The 23,693-nt window shown below is 36.6% G+C and overlaps 1 protein-coding gene across 3 annotated transcripts in view; it reads right to left on the bottom strand.

Moving 5' to 3' along the window:
• LOC134289569 (uncharacterized) overlaps positions 1-23,693 on the bottom strand; it is a 96,948-nt gene that overhangs the window by 20,123 nt on the left and 53,132 nt on the right. For 2 of the 3 annotated variants that reach the window (XM_062855555.1, XM_062855557.1), the window contains exon 1: positions 9,635-12,201. The exons of the other annotated variant lie outside the window; for it this stretch is intronic. In XM_062855555.1, coding sequence (XP_062711539.1) covers positions 9,635-10,042 — 408 coding nt within the window. In that variant the 5' untranslated portion in view covers positions 10,043-12,201. Of the gene's footprint in view, positions 1-9,634; positions 12,202-23,693 lie in introns of those variants that run through there. 3 annotated transcript variants of the gene reach the window in all.

Raw genomic sequence — 23,693 nt, 5'->3', positions numbered from 1 at the left:
CTACAAGTGATTCTTGGGCGACTTTGATGAAAAATCGAAACTGAAAAGTTAACGCCAGAAAACCGGAATTTTTGAACCACCCTAAGCTTACTCAGAAAAATACCTCTAGATCGGTTATTTTTGCAAACAAAAAAGTTTGGTTACCAATTTCTTCGAAAATATGGACCACCCTAATTTTCATGCACATTGGAAAGAGGACCTTATTATTAGGGACAACTTTGTAGAAAACTATATTTGCCTAAAAACTTATTTGAAGGCGTTGAATGCATCTTTCCTCGTAAATCTGATTCGTGGACCACTGTGCACTGACTGAAATAACATACATTGGACGGCTCATATTTCGAGAAATGACACCAAAAGAATTCAAATTTCTTTATTTTTCAAGAGGGTTTCGACTGGATGTTTGATCGATCTTTTGGGTGGCTTTCTCAGTCTTTAAGTCGAGAACGAAATGTTTCCTACTCTTCGGCCGAAACGTCGGGAGAGTAGGAAATATTTCGTTCTCGACTTAAAGACTGAGAAAGCCACCCAAAAGATCGGTATTCAAATTTCTAGCATGAACTACTTGTTTCATAATTTAGACGTTCTAAATCATGTTAAAAATGAATGTGGTTCAAAAGTAAGACTCATTTATGATATACTTCTTCAGATTGAATGACATAAGCCAACAGTTTGACCATATCTTGCATTTTTGTATGACCATCTGATTTTAAATAAACAGTGTACAAAAATTCTGACACCTCTCGCAGTTCTTTCACTTAGCAGTCTTCTAACTCATTTGGTAATACTAGTATCAAACAGGTATACTCCACAGGCATTAGGGCACGTCTTTATTTCAACGCAGAACTATTTATTTGAGCTTTTGTCAATCCCATTTTAAGGTTTAACCAACCAAAAATCAGTATACTTAATTTTTTCATGACATTTCATGCAATAATTTGTACATTTCTAACAATAACTCTGTGCCAAATTTTCAAAACTGCCAATCTAGCTTCCCGAGCAGAAGAAAATATCAAAAGCATAATAAAATATGTTATTTTGGCTTAATAACTGCATAATAGAACCAGTAATTTTTATGTTATTAGCATAACATATGGTCGGGGTTCTGCTAAACCGAACCAAAGACCATTTTTTGAAAAATTGAGTTTTCTTAACCATTAAGTGAAGAAAATGATGATCTTCCTTCCATGTAAAAATCCAGTAATTCTGACAGCTCTTCGTGGAGTAAATTCAAAATTTCTGTTTGGCGGAACATACAAAACATCATTTTGCATCCAACCAGAGTGAACTGTAAACCATTCGATAGAATCAGCGAAATATTTTAGTTTTGGTCCAGGTGATGAACATTTCAAGTTCTCCTCATCGCCGTCAGATTTCTAACTTCTAACCGACTCATAGAAACAATCTGTGAGAGAAATGAACAGGTTATTAGAAATATGGGTGTGGGAGGAACCAATTATGTTTCAATGGCGCTGATCGCCATTTTTCCAAATCACATTCAGCCAGACCGAACCAAGTCCACAGCATTTTAGAATCAATTTATTCTCAACAATACAAAAACCAACTGTTTTTTAATACCAGCGTTATGTCGATACACCTCATACTTGTAATTTAACACAGGAGCCGTCATTGAACAACAAGCTAATTAGATTAATAAAGCTTGAAAAAAAAATCAAACACTTGGTTCGCTTTGGCTGATCGAAAAATGGCGTTTTCACGAAAACCATCCTTGAGAAGAATGTTTAGAACTTGATTCAGACTTAACCTCTGACTTTCAGCAAGGTAATATGACCTAGAGGTAACGTGCTTGGTTATCACTCAGATGATACAAGTTCGAATCTCTTTCATATTTTGAAAACTTTTATGTACTTAGTGCACTTTGGCAGAACATTTTCATGGTTTTCTTCGACCAGCATAAATTAGAAGTACACAAATTGCTCCACATTCACATCTCAGGACCTCAGGGTATGCAAGGACATCGTTTGACATAATCTTTCTTGCTCTGTGCCTCCACATGCACCACTTATGAAGAAAAACCATGGGTGGGAAAAGCTGAGCTGGGAGGGCTTCCGCCGTTCACATTTTAAACTATTTTAAGACCTTCGTGCTACCATACTATACGCGTCCTTTTTGATGCATGTAAAGGATTGTGAGTGATATCGATATCAACTTGATAAACGATGAAAAATCGAGATTTTTTTCGCTTTCCAACTGGTTTTACCTAAAACAAAAAAACACATTCAGCCAAACTGAACTATAAACCATTTTCTAATATTTTTGATCAGCCAGAGTGAACTGAGTGCAAAGTACCAAGAAATAAAATGTAATTATATCAATGATTCCAAATAATTTACATGTATTCTTAATTTCTGATGGTTAATGAAGGCTTGTAAGCTACATGTGTGCGGAAAAGTTTCAAATAATCACCGCTGTTGTTTATTTATGAGTGGTTGAACTTTAAGCTTAATTATCTCGGAATTATATTTTTGGCGCTTAGTTCGGTTTAGCAGAACCCCGGCCATATTATGTTATAAACTTATCTGTCATAAGCGGCAAAATAACAAATATCATAACAAAAAAATGTTCCTGGAAGACTATTTCAATAACATGTTTTGTTAGACCAATCACAACTTAATAACAGGTAATTTGTGAACTTGTTATTGCTATGTTATTGTTCATCACATATTTGTACAATCTCTATAGTAGAATAATAACTAAACTTGTTCTACAACAAAATATATTATTCAAATGTTATATTGTGAATATATCCCAATAACTTGAACATAACAAAATAAGATTGCCCAACAAAACATGTTATTAAAAAGATATATTTTGATAAGTTAACAATAACAATCTATGATATAAAAACAGGCTATGTGATCTGTTGTTATCAATTTGCTATTCTCCTCTGCTCGGGTTACGTTTTAGTGTTTACAGAAGTCATTTTTCTTAACTAAATTTGTGTATCATCGCTTCTCTTTATCGGGACATTTTTTTATAATATTTCTCTGAATTTCACAAATAAATAAACTTTTAAGGTCAATTATCTTGCTAACACGTCATAAACTAATTGCCTAGGGATATATACCCGAAATATACTCACGATTTTGCAAAAAATCTATTGAAAACCAATTTTTCATTCACCTCGGCTAAACGAATGTCTAGACAAAAAATGACATTTGAAGGATTATTACCCTCGTTTTAGCAAATAAGTTAAAGTTCACAACAAAAATATAGGTAATTTCAAAGGCTATTTATTTCAAACAATATTCAGTATATAAAAAAACGGAAACTACTGCGAAATTTGTTTTGCCCTTTTAAACAGATTTCTTCTGTAGAGTAAATCGCCAATTATAACACGTCTTTAAAAACTTGTCAAATGTTGCACACCTTATAAAAAAAGCATGTCATGTGCAACAATTGGCTTCTTTAGCGGTGTTGAGATAATCCCATGTTTTAAATCTGCATGCCAAACTGAGCCGAAATCCAAATTTTCATGAATTTTAGTGCCCGGGAACCTATTTCAAAATGAATTTAAAGTTTGTATTTGTCAAATCACCCTTCATCCCATTTTGTGATGGGGCGTAGCTGTGAAGCAGTTGCCCAGCTGTCAAAAGGTGATTTCGAAAAAATCTTTGAAATTGGTTTTAGGCACCAAAAAAAAGTTCTAAAAGTCTAAAAAAAATCATAGTGGATCATAAAAAGGTGCTCTTTCGTATAAAATTAAAAAAGTCAATACTTTTTTCAAAATTAAAAAAACCCAATTAGCGAGTTTTTGGGCTTTACAATATTTAGCGATTTACCCCTTTTTTATTTTATTTTATTTATATTACTCCGGTAACGGCTGTGGCAATTTCGTTAGGTATTCTTTGGCAATTGTTTTGTTAAATTCTAAAAAAACTAATTATATTCATACAGCTAGTTCCTTTTTTTTAATTCCTATGGTAATTCCTCTCCACTATTTTTTCAAAATTTTCACAGGCAGCTGAAACGGAAATTTCACTAGAAACTCTGCCATCCATTTGAAAATTTCACACGCAAGTATAATAGAAGTTCCTTCCACAAGGCTTTCGTAATATTGTTTGGGAATCCTTCCGGCAGTTCCTTTGTAAAATTACTCATGCATCTTCTTTGGAAAATCAAGAAGAATTGATGAAAATATTTTTAAAGGAAATTATTTTAGAACTATTTTTTTATTTTTTATGTATGTCTAGTCTAGTCTAGTCTGTCTACACATACACAGCCATTCATTGAAAGAATCCTGGAAAATGATGGAATCGACTAATTCCATCATTTTTCTTGTCATTATTAATCCTTGCAGTACATCTGAGATGTATTACAAACATTAAAGCGGCCAGGCCTACTGTGCAGCGTTGTTATTGTTATTGAAATCAAAGAACGGGGACATCTCGTACCAACCGTTCCGTATACGAAGCATGAATATGAAATATGAACGGTGGGAGTGAAGTTGCTAAGAAGGTTAATGTCACTCCTTGGTCCTTGGAATCCTGGGATGGGACACAGGTATTTACCCCTGATGCCCTGGCCCTTATGCCTAGGCTTAAGCGCCTTTACTCGCTCTCTGAAACGAAAAGAAAATACTAATCCTCCCCCCCTTATTACAGCAATACAAATTTCAAAATTATCAAAAATTATAACATTAAAATTAACATTACACTACCAAATGACCCCCCCCCCCAGAATTGATATATTATGTTTTGTTTATATTAAATTAAGCATCAACGTTTTTCGTCAAACTCAAAACAAATTAAATTAGATGAATATGATGCAATTGATTTTAGAATATTATTATTACCTTATTGGGTAAACATAAATGCCAACTACTTGTTTCAAGAGTAGAACTATTGATAAGCAATAAAAAAACTGAATATAAAAAATACTGATTCACAATAAATCTTTGTTCGTTGATTTAGAAAAATTAAGACAACTAGCAATAGTATTTGTTTAGGCACTTTTTTCTTTTCGAAAATGTTTTCTATGCAAAGAAACAGTCAATGGAAAGTCGTGGGAAGGAAAGAGTTCAACGAGCATGAAAATACGAGTACCCTCTACAAGACAAAAACGAAATAAACGATCAAGGGCTGCAAAACTAAACTAAACCCGATCATAGACCACGTTATGAAAAATATGTGTATAGTTCATTTCAATTGAGACAGAAGTACGGAATCTCAGATAAAAGTGCGATACTACATCAAATCGTTCCGATGACTTCGCCATACTTATTCTTATGAGCTAATGAATAAGTGCGGTGAAGACACCGGAACGGTCCAACGCCAAATCACACTTTCATTTGCAATTCCACACTTCATCGTCGCAATTTTAACCGCGCAATGCGCAATAAAACTAAAACCTTAAACAATCTGTAAAAACAATTGTGCCAATATTTAGCATTCCTCAATCGGAACAGACTCACCGGATGCCTCCTTTTCCACTTCAATACGTCGATGCCTCGTTTCTGTGGTACATTATAGTCCCTCTTTTTCGTCTCCATACAGTGAATCACCACAAATCACACTCGTTGTACTGCTTCTTTATTCACTTAAGATATTTAATCACAACTACACGAATTGCGCTGCCAAAAGAAAACTTTTTGCAAATTCTTGAAATTCTAAACTTGAATCCAAAAATTGACAGCAGCACAAGTTTTCACGGCTGCTCACTCCTATTTTTTTATTTTTTATGTATGTGAATTTTAACTCAAGAGCTAATTCTTCATGCATTTATTTCAGAAGAAGTTCGAAAAGAAATTGCGATTTCCAAAACAATTACCGGAGGAATTTGATGCTATTTGAGCAAAACTTTGTAAAACTGTGCTGTCGAATAGTCAAGAAATGGAGAAAACAATATCACAGTTCTCCAATTTTTCGCTCAAATAGCATCGAATTAGATAAGTAATCATAATACCCACGCTTTTTGCACGATTTCCTAGCAGAAACGGAGAATTTACCTTCTCACCATACACAAATGGAGTTACTTTGAGAATTGCCAAAGGAATTCCTTGAATAATTTCGAAAAAAAGATTCCAGTGGATTTATCTAACAAATTTGAATAGAAAATAATTCACAAAAAAATCGGAACCACCTCTCAAAGAATATTCTGATTGTATAGGAAAATGGATTCTGCTGCTCGAGGAATTTAAAAGTTATTTCCGAATATGTAGTTTTTCAAAGACAATGCTAGAAAAATACCCAAAGGAATTGCTGAAATCTCCCTAAAGGAATTGAATAAATGAATTTTCCGAAGGAATTTTCAAAAGAAATTTCCAACGGATATTCAAAACTTTGTGTAGTTTTTCTAAAGGAGTTGCCAAAAGAATTCTGACAAAATAGCCAAATATTTTTTCCAGAAAATTCCCAAAGCAACCTCAAAAACATTTTCCTGAGAAATTTACAAGGAAATTGTCCTAACGAAAGCTTCGAAGTAAACTCTAGAGGAATTGTCGAGGACATTCTCAAATAAACTGCAACAGAAATATCCGAAAGCAGCACTGGGGAATCAACAAAGGAATCATGTGAATTACAGAAGGAATTTACAAAAGAATTTTGTAAATTCCTTCTGTAAGACTCCACAAAGAAATTCACGACGGGATTCCAAAAGGCACTGATGTAGAAATTTTTAAGGATTTACCGAAAATATGCTCTAAAAATTGATATGCAAAACTCCAAAAAAATTTCCGAAGCAATTTCCGAATGAATTTGCGGAAAAAATCCTAAAACCATTGCCGAATCAAATTTGAAAGGCATTACCAAAGGAATGCTCAGAGGGATTGCTGGATAAATTCCAGAAAATAAAATAGCCAATTACTAAAAGAACTGCTGAAGTAATTTGGAAAAAAAATGCTTGAGAATTCTTGAGGGTTTGTAAGTGAAATAGCTAAAATAATGGCAATGAACTCCTAAAGGAACTCTCGAATCAGTTTCCAAATGAATTACCGATGGTTTTTTTTAAGGACGTGCCAAAATATTTGTTTACGAAATTGTCAAAAAAAAAAACATCCGAAAAGAATCTAACGGAATTTCCAAAACATAAAATCTCAAATTCATTGCCACATAAATTTCCAAAGGCGTTGAAAAAATGCCAGAGCAACACACAAATAAGTTGTCGAATAAATTGCATAAAAAGTTCAAAGAAAAATTTCGGCGAAATTTCCTAAAAACAGGAATTTTCGAAGAATAACTACATTTAATAATAAAATAATGTTTACTACACGAAATTTAACGATACTCTTTGAATCATTTATGTAGTGCATTAATTATGTGGCGGAGCGGACCTGGTGTGATGGTTAGAACACTTGACTATCACGCCGAGGACCTGGGATCGAATCTCACTCCCGACAAACTCGCAATATGCGATTTCTTCCTTCGGAAAGGAAGTAAAGCGTGAGTTCCGAGATGAACTAGCCTAGGGCTAAACATCTCGTTAATACAGATAAAAAAAAATAATTATATGTTTTGTAATTGTTGGGTAGATATATGTATAAGTTTTTGATATGAACGCAAATCGTATTTCTTTAAAATGCCATTTTTGTTTCTGCAATGCCTTTCACGCAATAAACCTGGAAAATGGTCATTCTCACTGTTTAAAAGATTTAATCGAACAACAAAATGTTCTGTGTTACAGCCAATTTTGTGAAAACTTACGATTTTAGCAAACTACTTCTTTCTCAAATTGTTCTTTAAAATTGTGCAATTGTACAAATGATCTAATCTAATAAATATAGCGGTTGGCATGACGGTGGTAGATTTTGATCCGGTTTTTACAGAACATTTATCACCATTGTAATTAGCAGAGAAAAAATATAGCGAATGTAAAATTTCATTATATTAGCCATGAATATTCAAAGTGTCATTTCATTCGGTTCACTGAATCCTAAGATAGACAGGTTAATATAGATATCAGATTATTATGGCCTGTAGCCTGTAGTCTGTAGAATAGCCCAGTGTTGCCCAAATGAGAACCATTAATAGACAACTAGTTGATCAACTACAGAGAAGATTATGACAACTTTTGATGTAATTTGCAAAGGTTACAGCTAGTTGAACATTTTTTTGAAAAGCGAGAATTTTGCATGCGCCGATTATTTTGTCTATCATCTATATTCTAGTATACATCTAAATGTAAGTAATGTAAGATGATTCTATCCCTTCAAACGCAATATTCAAAAGGCTAGAGGAGACTGAGGAGACTTGATCCCTGGGGAGACTTGTTCCCCCATATTTGCTCGGAATCAAAAACATTTTTCTTCTAGCATAATTTTTCCAAAACTACTCCTGGACAAACGACAATGTTTTGGCTGCAAATGATTTCGATTGTATAGCGCATTTAGTTCACCAGTGGACTATCGCACTAGTTTTCACGAGTGCGAAAACGCTAATAAAAGTGCGCGATTGCATCAAATCAACTCGGTGTCTTCAGAGCACTTGTTCTCCATAGATTGAAGAAATAGTGCGCCGAAGACATCAGCCTGATTTGATGCAATCGCGCACTTTTATTTACGTTTTCGCACTTATAATGTCGCAGTTCGCAGTCCAGTAGTGAACTAAATGCGGTATACATTGCATTATTTTTTAACGGCTGATGGTTTGTTTTCAGTCCTTCAGAAATCTTTTAGACGATTCCGAAAAATCTTAATAACTTTGTGATAATTGAACCAATTCGTGTCAAAATTTCACAGCACATAGTTCAAAAAAAAAAAATACTTTCAAACTTATTTATCCAAAAAAGGCTGTTGTTAACATATTTTGATCAATTCAGCTTAGTATACACAACAGTGACATGGGGAGACTTGATCCCTCGAGGATTACACACACATTATACATGTGAAAAATAAAATTCTATTCGGAAGCCTCTATTTACTTGGAATTCTAGTCTATTCAACGATAAAATGTGTCAGATAATTAAAACTTTAGTACAAACCAAGAAAAGAGGGATCAAGTCTCCTTATTTTGAAAATAAGGCATATTTTAAAAAAAATTAAGGAAATCTTACAATTTCAAACACTCCATTATTCATCGAAAATACAAGAAAACTCGAAAAGAAAATGCATAGAAAGACTTTGGAATTATTTTCCCTTTAAATAAACCATGTGCTCAAAGGGGGATCAAGTGTCACCCATTTTTGAAAAAAAAACATCATAAGACATGCCTCCATAAAAACACAGTTTTGAAAACTAACAATAATTTAAAGGCCTTCTGTTGTGTATTACCTTGCAATAGATGTTTACCTGCCATTTTGTATGGAAATCGGATCTAGTTTTGTGTTTTTTCTTATAGTTTCAGGTAAATTTAGAAAAAGAGATCAAGTCTCCTCTAGCGTGGGCCGGTTTTTTTTATATTTTTCTCACTCACTCTGGTAAACAAACACGCGAAAGAAACAGATAATAGAGGGGGCACTTTGCCCCCTCTTTTATCTCGCTCTTTCTTGCGTTCAACAAAAGAAACGAGCGAGAAAAAAGAAAAGGCTGGGCACGCAAGTGCAAGTCTCCCCAGTCTCCCCTACTGTCATCGACCAACTGGCTCACACCTGGTATATCAAACATCCTCTCATTACAGTAAAAACCAGAAAAAAAAAACACGATCAAATCCCGCACATCCCAACATGCCATCTGTATTACCTTCACGTACCACCGGGTGGTGGAGCTGATCGTGCCATGCTCCTTGCTCCCGACGCTGGCCCCCAGCTTCTTGGCCAGCATCTTACTGATGGTTCCTTTGCAGGGGCAAAGACACCGCAGCGATCGGGAACCCTCCTTGGTAGCCGCATGATTATTGGTGCTAGCCGCCTTTGGTAGCGGTGGCGGTGGTGGAGGAGGCAAATCGGTTGCCATCGGTGCAACCACTGCCGTGGCCGTCGGCACCCCCGAGGTCGCTATCAGAGGAGCATCCGCGGCGGAGGATTGCTCCGAAGCACCGTACACGGAGGCCGAGCCCGAGGCCACCCGAATCTGGTGGGAACATTTCTGCGCCAGCAGTTTGGTCTTCTCGGTGAGATTCTGCAGGGTTTCGTTGCTGGGGCAAAACATGACAATTTCGCGGCTACTTTATCACTTTTTTTGTTTGGGTAATCACTTCAGTTTTTTACTTGTGCGATGCATTTCTCGCAGAGAGGGACACATTTGATGGGCGCCATTCTACATCAGGAGAAACAGTGCGTCAATATTTGGACGAGTCACACGCAGTCTATTTTTAGATTAAACCCCCTGGGGTGGTGGGACGAATATTGAATCAACTCTTTTCGGATATTTTGCGGTTAACGAGCGTGGTTCTATAGGCAGGGAGTGATAATTAATTGGTTTGTTGATAGCCAGGCACGAGCTGGGTTTGTTGACAATGTGCAGAGCGTGAAGCGAAACGAATGTGATGAATCAACACACACAGGATAGGAGGTTGTGGGAGCGGTGGATTGGTAAACAACGGTTTGGTTTGATGTCTAGTATATGACGTGGATATATGGAGGTCGTCAGAAATATTCTTGGAAAATATTCAGATATTATACTGATCAGGTCATAATGTTGTGTAATACATCTATAACTTAAAAACATTTATCTGATTTTGATCATTTCTAATAACAAAAAAAGTTTGACAATTTCTTGATTTTTGCTTTGCTTCGGTATCCATCCTCCATCGTAGGCTTACGCCTCATGGCCAATTAGGTATCAATTACTAATTTATAAATAAGCTTCCACATCATGAAAACCTTTTTTTTAAACAACTGAAATTTGAAGGGTTCTGAAGGAATTCATCTTGGGTAATATAAGCCACAAAATTGGCCATAACTCAGGAACGAAAAAAACTACATTTCAAAAATTTCAGCGATCAAAGCTTATGAAAAAACCTATTGAAAACATTTTTTTTGAAAATTTTCCGTGAGTTCGGGCATAGTTCTTTATGAATTTTCTCAACGGTGAAAAATTTTGTGGATAAATTTTTTGTGGATAAATCAAAATTTACATCATCTGTAAGTTCTTGATCCAGTGGTGGAATTTCGATACAAACGGTCCATTATCTGTAAGTGCTTCACTTACTGAACAATTTTCCCGAAGACGTTATGCTTTTAAAAACTTAAGATCTTCAAAAAATTTCACTTTTTACTAATGCATTTAATATGCCTAATAGCCCCATCTCTTGAGGAAAATTCAAATTAACCAATGCATGGACAGGCTGCACTCAAAAATCATTTTAGAGAGTTAAAGAGAGTTGAGCATGAGCATGAGCATAGATGGCCGCACAATTCGTAGTTACTACTCCATGATTGACCAGAGCAATCGAAATTGCACAAACAACCAATGAATTGGGCTTAGGACTACAGTATGTCCCTTAAAAAAATGCGAAAGTTTTAGAAGACATTGTTCACCTGCTTCCAATCGATAAACCATGCATTTATCTACTGGATTATATAGTCGAGACACTGATTTAACAATGACATAGAAACATTTAGTAAGTTTAATCATAAATCTTTGAAAAAATAATGTCGAACATATGGGTCTCAAAAACGTCCACGCCTCAGAGGCCGTTTTTGAAGGCTGTTAATTTCTTAAAATTGCTCTCAGTCACATTCAATTGAATTTTATTTCACGAACAGCACTTTCATAGCTTGACAAGGTATTTAGGCGTCTGTTGGTGGTTTGAACAAATAAGAAAATTTTCTGTCTTTTAAATTATGGGACATTTACTGGAAATTGTAGTGTACGACAAATCAAAATTTTCAGAAAATAATATGTATGATGCATCAAACTGTTTTCAAGTACTACGTATTTGTGTCTATCATGAATGTAGGTTTATGAAACTTCATTAGCAAGATATTATCTTTATTTATTTTCAAACAGTGTGAAGTTAATAGCTGATCAATCTAATACACGACTTTTGAAATATGCCCATTTTTTAGTATTTGGTTCCTAAGCATCTGATATTGTTTTCAAACAGTTTTCTAAACATGGGCATTATCAAGAGTACCTATTTCTGCGTGATTCCTATGCATTGAAAAGCTTCCATCCAAATTCGTTAAGCTCAAATAATTTGAGGAAAAATTGATTTATTTTAGAAATTGTGGGCAATTATGAGGCATCGCATGTAGGTAACCAATCAATATTTTGAAACAAATTTGAGATATCCTGTATGATAACCACCTCCTTATTGTAGCCTTATCTTAAAAGGACGGATTCATTATCAATATTACTCATATTTTTCCACGACGCCGAACAAAATTTCCCACGCGATAAAGATTTTATTTCTCGCCAACACTTTACGAGCCACCTACTTAAACCTGATAGCAATTTTTAAACAGTTTCTATTGTTTTTTCTTCTGCATATTAGATGTATTTTTCTGAAGTTCTTCTTGTATATGTTTTGTAACATTTTTATGTGATTTACTTTAGTGATTTCTTACAGCAATACTGTGAAGATACTCACTTATTCTATTTAAAGTACTAAGCGAGTCTCTTTTGTAAACCATAACGAATTATCGACAAAATTCTTGGCGGTAATCTAATTAGGTTCACAAACACATCCTCCTAAATATTATTTGTTGATCTCTTGGAAGATTTTCATGACATTCTTGATGGCATATATTCCCTGCAATCTTCAGAAATTCCTATAGAGGACGCTATAAAGGGCCCGTGGCGCAATTGGTCACACGTTTGCTTCATAAGCAGATGGTCATGGCTTCGATCCCAGCCCCAGCACTTTCGTCAGTTGCTCTTTCCCTCTGAGAGCAGCTGACACTGACCCTCTTCTGAGCCCATGGCTCAAATGGACCCAGATACTTGGACATCGGCGAACGGCAACCCATAACGGACCTCCAATCGGCTTGGAAAAAGGATCAACCAACAGGCACACATCAACATTCTCGTGCTCATCATTCTACCATTATAGGGTAGAAAGTGAAAGCAGCGCAACGGCAACCAGCTGGATATAGTACAATTAGACGCTGTACAAAATGTAAGTACAGCTTCCAATTGGAATCACTCACGCAGTGGCCTAGGGGACAATATAGCTGTAAATTAGATTCAGTGATTGATGAAAAAAAAGGTTCTGAAGTTTCACCAAGGATTCTTCAAAAACAAAAATTAAATGTTCCTTCAGAAATATTTCTTTAGAAGTGTTTTAAGTTCATCCATAAATTTACCAAAGATTTTCTATGGAGAACCTCCTTAAATGGCTCCATTGATTTATTAGAAATTCCAAAAATAAGGTCACGCAAAAATGTCCATTTTTAAACCCCCACCCCCTCCCTTCTATGACACCTCTGAAATTATAAGACTTTTTGGAACCCCTCGCTTCTCAAAGCGCGGCGTAACTTATGGATCATCCTTCAAAAATAACTCCAGGAATTATATTTACACAGTTATCTCAGGGTTCTTTCAGAAATTTCTCTATCGGATACTCCGAAAATTCTTTTAGGGCGTCTTCTATTAATTTCTTCATGGAGTGTCTCCAGGACATTCTTTAGACGTCCTTCCATGATTTTGTTTTGTAATTCCATTAGATATGCTTTCAGTGATTTCTGAAAAAAAACTCATATTGTTCGTGAGTTCCTCTGAGTTTTCGTTCGCGTATTTCACCAGTAATTCCTCCTGAAATTCTTCCTAGAAAGGTTTAAATATATTCCTTTGGAAATTTCTAGGAATCTTTACAGAAGTTAGAGTATTTCTCCAGACATTCTTCCAGGGATTCTTTTAAAACTATGTTCATGAATTCCTTCAGGAATTCTATCCGAACATCCTTGTTGAATTTTGTTAAAAGATTTAACTTGGATTTTTTTTTCTAAAAATTATTAAGGGTTTCTGAGGGAGAGTTTCCAGAAATTTTTTTTAGCAACTCTTTATTTCAGAAAATTTCTTGGTATTCATTCACATAAACTTCAGGAATTAGATAAAAACTTATTCAAAAATTTCTTCAAGGATTCTTTCAGAAATAACGCCATGGATTCCAGCTAAAGCCTTCTAAAGAATTCCATCTGAAATATCACTTAACAGTTAAGTTAACACTCCTTCTGTATTTTAAGGATATTTCATGAATATCAGTAAGAGATTATTTAAAACAATTTTCCATGATTTTCTTCCAAGGAACCCCTTTGAAAATATCGCTAGGGGTTACCGAAGAAATGCCTAGAAGGTTTTCCTTTGGAATGCCTCCTGCGGTTCTTTCAGAAATATTTCCTGGGATTCCTTTGGAGATTCCTCCGGGAATTCTTTGAGATATTACTCCCCAGATAGTAAGAGAAGTATTTTATGAAATTGCATAAAACATGTAGCAGTTATTCTTGGAGTGTTATCTGAAAGAATTTCAATAGAAATGTTTAAAAATTTCCTGATGAGACTTAATTGCATTGAAAAATTGAAAATTTTAGAATCATTGAAGGAGCTTCTGAGATTCACCACAAAGTTCAGTTAATAGGGCACAGTGGCTTAATTTCCCCAACAGGGTAAACAAACTCCTGAGATGGCTTTGAAGGAATTTCTACAAGAATTTCATGAGATTTTTTTTTTGGAAAAATAAAGGAAAAAATCCAGGATTAGTCTCTGATAAAATTGTTGAAGGCATTTTTAAAGAACATCCTTGAGGAATTTCTGAATTAAGTCATGAAGAAGTTTCTGAAGGAATCCTTGAAAACCATTCATCGGGAATTCGTGCAAAAATTGCAGGCAAAGGTAGGTGAATAAATTGCCAAATGAATTGTTGAAGAATGATTTGGATCAAACCCTGGAAGAACTTCTAGACATACTTCTGAATTCTTGAATGTATTTCTTGCACAATGTATGCATGGTGTTAGTGGATAACACTCCATGATACAATTTTCCTAGAAGAACATGTGATGTATTCATAAAGAAATCGTAAAAAAAATATCCTGGAAAACTGAAGAATTCCTGTAATTCCAAGAAGAGATATTCTTGAGATATTCATGGAGAAACGTCAAGAGATAAATCCTGAAGTGCTTGCTAATGAATCTCCTAAAATAATATTTAGAGGGATTTTTTAAGGGCCGCCGGAAAAAAATCTGAAAGAATCCATGACGGAAAGTTTCTATAAATCTCTAGAGAAGTTTGTGATTCCGCCCGTGGAGGAATATCTGAGGATCTTCCAGGAAGCCTCCTGGAGGAACTTCCAGAAGAATCCATTGAGAATTATCTGGAGGAATTCGTGAAAAGAACCCTAACAGAACTAATCAAATCAGATTTAACCATGACAGCACTGGTCTAAAATAAGAGCATCCTAAGAAGAGACGTGCGACGTTGTGAAGTTCTAACGAGAGGAATCCTTCAAAAATATTAAACAACCACGCATCTATTGTTTTCGTTTTCGCGCGAGACAATAGCGAACGCGATCGATTATGCTGCGATAATAACTCCATACAGGAGCGATGCATGCACATTAGGGTGAGTCAACGTTGTATGCGAAAATTTAAAATTAATCTGATTCAATCAGATCAAAGTTTGTAAGGTGCCCTTTGAGGTCTCAAATAATTGTGCAAAATTTGGGCATGATTGGTTTATCTTACGTTTTGCACATCACGATTGAAATTTGTATGGGATTTTACATAGAAATCATACTTTTTCGTATTTTTCTTGAAAGTTGCTCAAAATTGTCCTATACCATATAACCGCTAACGTAAAAGTGTAGCCCAGGATGTGTCAAAAAACTTTATCGAGGACCACAAAGCGATCCGATGCATGTGGAAAAAGATACACTCTTCGAAAGTCAGGCCAAAAATTGAGATTTTATTATTGATGTTATTCCTTTACATGTTAAAAGATAAGCACACTCAGGTGATCAGTAGGTTATAAATTTGTTACAAGACTCGGATCGCTTTGCGGTCTTCGGCAAAGTTTTTCAGGACATCTGAGGCTGTACTTTTACATAATCGGTAATATACTTCCAAATAATTTTATTCTTTTATAAGGAAAATGCAAAAAAGTGAGTTTTCCCATATAAATCCCATTCAAATTTCAATCTCAGTGCGCAAAGTGTAGGCATGACTGTTCGCGCTCAAATTTTGTACAGTCATTTAGGACTTGAAATGGAGTCAAAAAAAACCTTGATCTGAAAAACCGACCTCTATGACTCACGCTAATGCACATCAAGGAACAACACAGTACCGTCAAACGGGGTTACTTGCAACAGCGGTGTAACAATGTGAAGCATTTTCTAATAATAATGAACACTAGTATGCCCTACTATTTCGGTTATAGAAATTATGTGTATCAAAGATCGATTTAGTATAAAAATTAGCTTTGTTTCTTTGTTTATGGTTTAGCTACACTGTTAAAACGGATTGCTCATTTTTTGTTATAAAACAAGTATGAAAATCGTGCTTGACCTCTCCTTTATGGTAAGTGCAATAAGTCTGATGACCTTGCTTGCAGTTAGGGTACCTAATGGTAAGCTTAGCTAAACGATAAAAGTTTGATAAACTTATCGACTAAGTAATGCAAAAAATCATTATTATATTCGACAACCACTGTGGGGTAACTTGCAACAGTTGAATTAGACGAAACCTTCTATTAATTATCTACATTTCACGATATATTTGACAGAAATAACCGAAATGGATCATTTATTGATTACATAACGCGGTTATTTTCAAATGACAATTCATTTTTTACATTTTTTTGCACGTGACCTTCAAACATTGTTAGGAAATACCACATTTTGAAGTTTCATTCATGTTTCATCATGTTAAAAGTTCAATTTTTGTTTATGAACGCTGTAAAGCAATCACCAACATCAATTCTGAATGGATGGAGTAATTTTTTTCAGTTTAATACCCAAATTAGCGAGTTTGACATTTACAAAGTAGAATAGGTATGTTTCAATCATGTTAATTTAGCTGAAATTGCCAAACACCACTTCAAACTGAAAACTACTTGAAAATGACTCACTCTACCTTTTCAAGAAATGACAATAATCATTGTTGACATTTTGTAATGAGTGCTAAGTCACGAGAATCATACATATATTTTGTGTTTGAGGAACGTGAGACCTGTTGCTAAACGATATATTCTCTAACTATCAATCCTTTCATGAAAAAATATATGTCAATTGGTTAGTGTACATCTTTTCATGGTATGTTTCATGCATAACATCAAAAATTTACAATACGACTATATACTTGAATGTTAGTGCTGTTGAATGATAGCTAACTTGGCTTCATGTCCTATGTTGCAAGTTACCCCACAGATGGGGAAACTTGCAACAAGCATGTATTTCGCACCTCCTGATTAGGTGGCAACGTATTTTGGTAAACCAAGTGCTGCATAGTATTCTACTCGGGGTAATTAGCGTACACGATGCTTCACAGGATGTTTCAAATGTTTAGATTTTCAATGATATTGCTTCAAAGTCGAAAAGTGTTGCAAGTTACCCCATTTGACGGTACTATTTTAGAGAGTTAATGATAGTTCATGATAAACATAAAAACAAAGTGGATCATTTTGCACCGACTCCTCTAAGTAGAGAAAAACTGACGCCGTTAGCAACACGGTGCAGTGCGAAGTTGGATTGAGCCATTTTACTTCCCGGAAGTATGCTAGTAAATACAAACTGAAATACGCTCGTTGCGACGCGACGCTACCATTCCATAGTTGAACCGAGACGACCGCCGGGCGGTGAGACGGCGACAACGACTCCGACGTCATAAATCTTTTATTTTGCTCATTTTAAATTGTCTGCAATGCAAAGAAAACTGCTGCACATTGCAAACTCTTTCCAGTAGGTATTGGTAGTGAGTAGGACAAAGCTGCAGCACTTTAATAGCTTTTAGCGCGTGCATAACCGACCGAACGGCCATTGTACGCGGCTCCTAAGGTAGGGTATCCTTTTCTTGAAAAAAAAAAAACTCTTCGGTAGGTGTACTTTCCGTTATGGAAGGATATTGCTCGGAAAAGTTTCCTGCGTGGGCTTGCTTTGCTGCCTGGAAGGTAAATGTTTCATAGAAGTCAAGCCTACACATGGATTCGTAATGCGTTTGCTTGAAAGTCGATGCCCGTTGGTGGTACGGAGCGGAGTTGCTTTCCAAGAAAGTTATTTCCAGACCAAGAGTGTAAATAGCAACGGTTTCAAAATGATAAATTTAGCTTGATCAGTTTAATCAATTAAGAAATTTAAATGTTAAACCGCACCCTCGGTTGATGTTTACGTGTGTCACGCTTTGACGTCAGAACATCTCGCTTGTTTTCATAAGCTTGTCACCATCAAGATTTGGTTGCAAACATGGGGAGAGTCGATAGAATTAAATTCTAAGAATTATAGGTTGCCAACTCAGATGAAATCAATTATGGACAAACAATTTTTAAACAATTTTTTATATTATTTGATGTTTGATACAGTCTATTTATTGGATGTGGATGTGGTAAAAGTATGATTATGTTGAGGGTGTTGGGGTCAAATCCCGGTCGAACCAGGATTATTTTGTAATGGAAATATCCTTGCCTTCCTTGGAAACATAGTATCATCGTATCTGCCATACGATATACGAATTCATAATGAGCAATTACCAATAAGAAAATAACTGTGAAATAGCTTAAAGGAGAATAAGCTGAGAAGTGAATTGTTCCCTTTTGGGACGTCTCCACACAGAAGAGAAGATGTTTTTATCGCAACTAAGTTTCTAAACGAAAATCGATTCTCTGTCACCAAATTGACCATTAGTTATCGTTAGATTCTATTCAAGCACCAACCGCATCATGAATAATGATTCCTCGAGCATGACGCTAATGGCCTGTCATGGTTCAGCCATTCAAGTTGAAAAGATTCCCCGGTGGTACTTTTTGTACCTCACCTGTAAGATGGAGTTTTCCACGATGTAGTGCGGTGGTGGTTCCATTCATGAGACGATGACGAAGACAACCATCCATTACACCGCATTTGTTATAACTCAGGTGGTAAACGCACAGCCAGTTATCTAGTAGGGAGCTGAGTTTGAATCCCGGTTCAGTAATCGACTTCAAAATTGGTCAAATGGCACAGAAAGCTCGTAGGTTATCACTGATATAGTACTCATGGGCAGTCATTTGGACGAACAGGTTCCGTTCCAGTTGGGATGTAACTCCCCAGAAAATAACAACCTTATGGTTTAAGTGGCCGTAAGTATTCTCGGAAATGCCAAGGTGGGAAAACCGTTTTTCACATTGACCGGGACGTGACTGGTTTGCTTGGGCCAGCCATCAGCCAGTTCAATGAAACCCTTCAAGGTGGAAGCGGTGTGCGGTACTCTGATTCATCCCTAAAGGGATTATGGAAGGCAGGAGCAAGGCGCTTTGCACGTGACCTTTGACAACGGTGTTTAGAGAGCGGTCGAACGAAGTGCGGTTTAGGTATTTCGATGTCATGTTCGGGGTGAACAAAATTGGAGCAACTTTTCCATGAGTCATGCAGTTTATGGAGCGGAGGTGGGTGTTCCATTTCGTTTCTTTGAACCTCGGTTATATTTTTTGTTCTGTCTTTTGATTGTTGGTAAGGACTATGATGCACTTTTCTGCACGAATGTGGCATTTGATTTGAATGTAAATGACAATTAGGTGGAATTGACTGCAATGTTTGCCTATAATTACAAGCATTTTTTTACGTAACTATAAATGGTTCGTCATTTGGAATCTAAAACATTTCTTATATTTTTAAAATCAGATCCTTGATTAGCGGCCACTCTTCCTCTTTTATTTTGCGTTCTTTGATGTCCGAACATGGACAACACTCCACAATTTTCAGTCTTGTGTTTAATAAGCACTTGTACAGTTATTATCTTTTTTCATTGAATTCAAGCCGAATTTTTAAGGAACATGATTTATTTCTACCATAATTTGAGGAAAATGTGGAGCTTAAATGAGTGCAATCATCTTTTGTGAACGTGATCTGTTGTTCACAATTTTTTTTTTGTTGATTCACATCGTTGAAGTGTGAAAATCAACTATGGCAAATAATTGGTACTATAGCCATAATTGGACCATTTACCCTACATGACCTACTTAAATACACTTACACAATCTGAATCTTGCGGCACCACTCGCTCATAGTGAATCCCCAATAAACCCATTCCAAATATCCAACTCCTTGACACTGATACGCAGTAAGTGTCATATCAACACAGCCTTTCCTATCCTCGTAACGGAGAAGATGGGCGTAGCCGGCAATTATTTACTTCAACCTCTGATTGGATAGCTGTTCCTTCCTAAACAGCATTTCATAAACAATTAGATTAGGAGTATTGAAGCACAGACAAACAGACGTAACACTCTTCAAAACGGCTTGGCACATGCATTTAACGATCAACTCACATTTCATTTGATTTACGCGATCCTTCCACCAGAGGTGTTAGTTTTTTTTTTACTTATTCGTTTATTTGGGAGGCTCGGGCGCCACGTGGGCATAACAGAGCCGAATCGAAGTTTTTTTTTTGGTTATAATAAAATATAGAACAACACAGACTAATATTAATCATAATAAACGTCAACTAAATCTATTGCAATATTGTAGGCGGCTGCTATTCTGCTCTTGTCTTCTTCCATCAGTTGCTGGCGTTCATTCTCATCTCCAATCCACTCGTACGATGAAACTTTGAACCTTCTCCTAACGGAAGGCAAGTCCGGGTCCGCGATGATGCTGCTGTCACTCTCGCTCGATTGTGGATTAATCTCGTTTTTCTTTTTCGCTTGTTTTTCTACATCCGAATCAGATGACCGTTGTCGCTTTGTTTCGCTTTTCTTCACTTTCTTTTTCAATTTCTCCTTTGGCTGTTTGCACTCGCCGGAGACAGCTTCATCCATCCCGGCTTCTTCATCTTCTTTTCCTTTTTCTACCTCGACATCTGTTGCTGGATTTTGCTGTGTAGCCTGCTCTCCTCGACGATCCAGAAGCAACGGACACGATCTTTTCAGATGCGTATCCGATTGACATCTGTAGCATCTCAACTTCTTGCCATCGTAATAAATCCTCCCTTTTCGATGACGAAAATAGAGCACATCGGGAATTTCCTTCTCAACCTCCATGTACAGCCCACGTATTCCAGTGAACATATCCAGCTGGAATTCAGCGGGGAAACGTTCACGAACAACACGTCGAATTCTTCCGTACTTGCACAGCACCGATGACAGATCCTGATCCGAAATCTCCGGTGGAAGATCGAAAACACGTACGTATCGAGTGGTCTCTCCAGCCATCGACATACGTACAGTAACACTTTTCCCATCAGAATAATGGAAAGCAAGCAGCTCGGGATTCTGTTCCAAGGAGAACTTCATGGCTCCTTCGGTCTTGAAACGTATAAAAATTGACTTCTCGTCAGAAATTTTATACACGGTTTCCATCATCGCGTGGTCGCCATTGATTTCCTTAACAAAGCGGGCCACATCCGCCAGAGATGGTTGAGCGGCATCTCCGGGGAAGACAAAAGCAATCGTGTTTTTAACTTCCATCTCTCTCTCCACTTCGGCCGATGGGGAGAATAACTATCACTTCGACTGCAAACGCGCACCGAAAGCAAGCACGAGCGAAACAACACGTCTGTTCACATCGAGGTGTGATCGTTCACTGAGAGAGAGGTGTTAGTGATCGATCGCTTTGACGTTTGCCAGTGTACACGTTGCTGAATGACGCAAACGAAAATTACAGGCGGTTTGTGTAATAGCGTGCGTGTTAGCAAACGTCGGTTCTACCAACAGGTGGCAGTGTGCTAATGAAAAAGACACCGGGCAAAAGATTTTTATGAATTTCATCTAAGAGTTTCGTCTGTTTGTCTGTTACTCCGTTACCACGCAACGCAATACAAACGCCGAGAATAAATATTAGAATTCTCAAAAAATCTAGAATCTTGCAAAAATTTAGTATTTGTTTAACTCACTAGCGCCACCTAGAGAACGAAGCAAGTGTTTTGGCAACACTGCTGCACCCGCACGTGCTGTCCGATGAGAGACGTTCCCTGACAATCGAGAAACATCAGACAATAAGTCAGCTACAACCAAACCTCCATTTAGGTAGAATCCAAATAGTTAAAATCTATTTAGGCCCCTCCATTAAGGTAACGTTACCTAAAAAGAATTTGATTATGCTCAGAGCAGTTGGAGTACCGAAGATTAGTGATAATGTTGGTTTACTATAAAAAAAAAGCGTACTATAAGAGTTATGGGGCGTTTACGGTGTGTTGAAGGGTTTGAAGTATAAGGGCACCCGAGAACTCCCTGCAGTTTAGGACATCTGATCAACAAGCATAATCAGTGATCTGTTGAAGTATTAGAAATGAAATTTATGCTTTCATAGCCTTATGCATGCTGTCAAGTTAAGAGCTTATCATCTGTTTGAGGAACTCCAAGAACTCCTTTGAGTATAGGTCAGGATACCTTTCAAACGTCCTGAAATGAATTGAAACGCTTTAAAAAAAACTCTGTAGTCACTCTGTTCCTTCCCGTGAAGCTCAAAATACCTTTGTCTGGTTCCATCGCAAAAAAAAAGTTTTGAAATCGGTTGAAAAATGGCCTTGTCAAAGTTGAACTTCCGACTTTTTTGGACCCTTGGTAGTTCGCGGGAGTTTTCACCCCGTCTGTAGTTTAAGTGTTAAGGAATCCCCATGCAGAAATTCTTAAAAGAATCATATGATTCTATCTTCAATATTGGAGGAATTTCAATTGAAAGCTCTGAATAAATCCCTGTTAGGGTTTTAGATGTAATTCCTGGAAAAATCCATGTAATTTCAGAAAAAAAAGTATCTGGAACAATACTCGGAGGAATCCACTCAGGAATGGATTGAGGAATTCTAGCATGAATTGCTTATAATTAGTACTAGAAAAGACACTTCAGAAATTCCAGCAAAAATCACAAGCGAAATGTTTGAGTCAATACCAAAAGATTATCTGTGGGAATAACACGAAAAAAATCACATGGAGGAATTGCAAGAGAAAAAGCCGGGAATTCCGTAGAGGAAGCCCCATATTGAAATCTATAGATCAATCCTGGAGAAATCTCCAGCAAAACTCCCAGATACTTTGTGTAACTTTATTTTTTAGGCTTTCAGCCCAAAGATGGTTGGTCTCTTTCCCTAGGGGTCATGCACAAATTACGTCACGCTTTTAGGTTGGAGGGGGTTTTGCAAAACGTGACGACCCATACAAAAAGTGTGACATAGGGGGGAGGGGGGGTTGAAAAAGGTCGATTTTTGCGTGACATAATTTGTGTATCACCCCTTAGATAAATTTTTTGAGTGATTGTTGGAGAAATAACTGGAGGCATCCTTAGAGATTCTTTTTTTTTAATCCTGAGAGAGATGCCCGGTAAACAATCCGAAGGAATTCCGACAATAATTTCTGAATAAATCCTAGCAAGAATTTCCGAAATAATCCTAAGAGGGATTTCTGTAAGAATCCGTAGGAAAATCCCTCGATAAATTCCTGGATAAATCCACGTAGTAATTCTAGGAAGAATAATTGGAGAAGTCTCTACAGAACTTGCTTCAAGCTTCCCTAAAGCAGTTCCAGTAAAAATTATTGGGAGAAAATCCTTCAGGAGTACTTGGAAGAATTTCTGGAGAAATCCCAGCAAAACAAACTTTTGAGGTATCACAGGAGGAATACTTTAAAAAAAAATCTTGGGAAACTATTCGAAAAAATTCTAACAGAAATCTCCGGAACAACTCCCGGAGGAATTCTTGGAGGAACACTAGCAGAAATTTTTGGAGTTTTCCCTTCAGGATGC

This window comes from Aedes albopictus, chromosome 3 (genome assembly GCF_035046485.1).
Source record: "Aedes albopictus strain Foshan chromosome 3, AalbF5, whole genome shotgun sequence".
Classification (NCBI taxonomy): Eukaryota; Metazoa; Arthropoda; class Insecta; order Diptera; family Culicidae; genus Aedes; species Aedes albopictus.
This window is presented reverse-complemented; position numbering and strand designations above follow the sequence as displayed.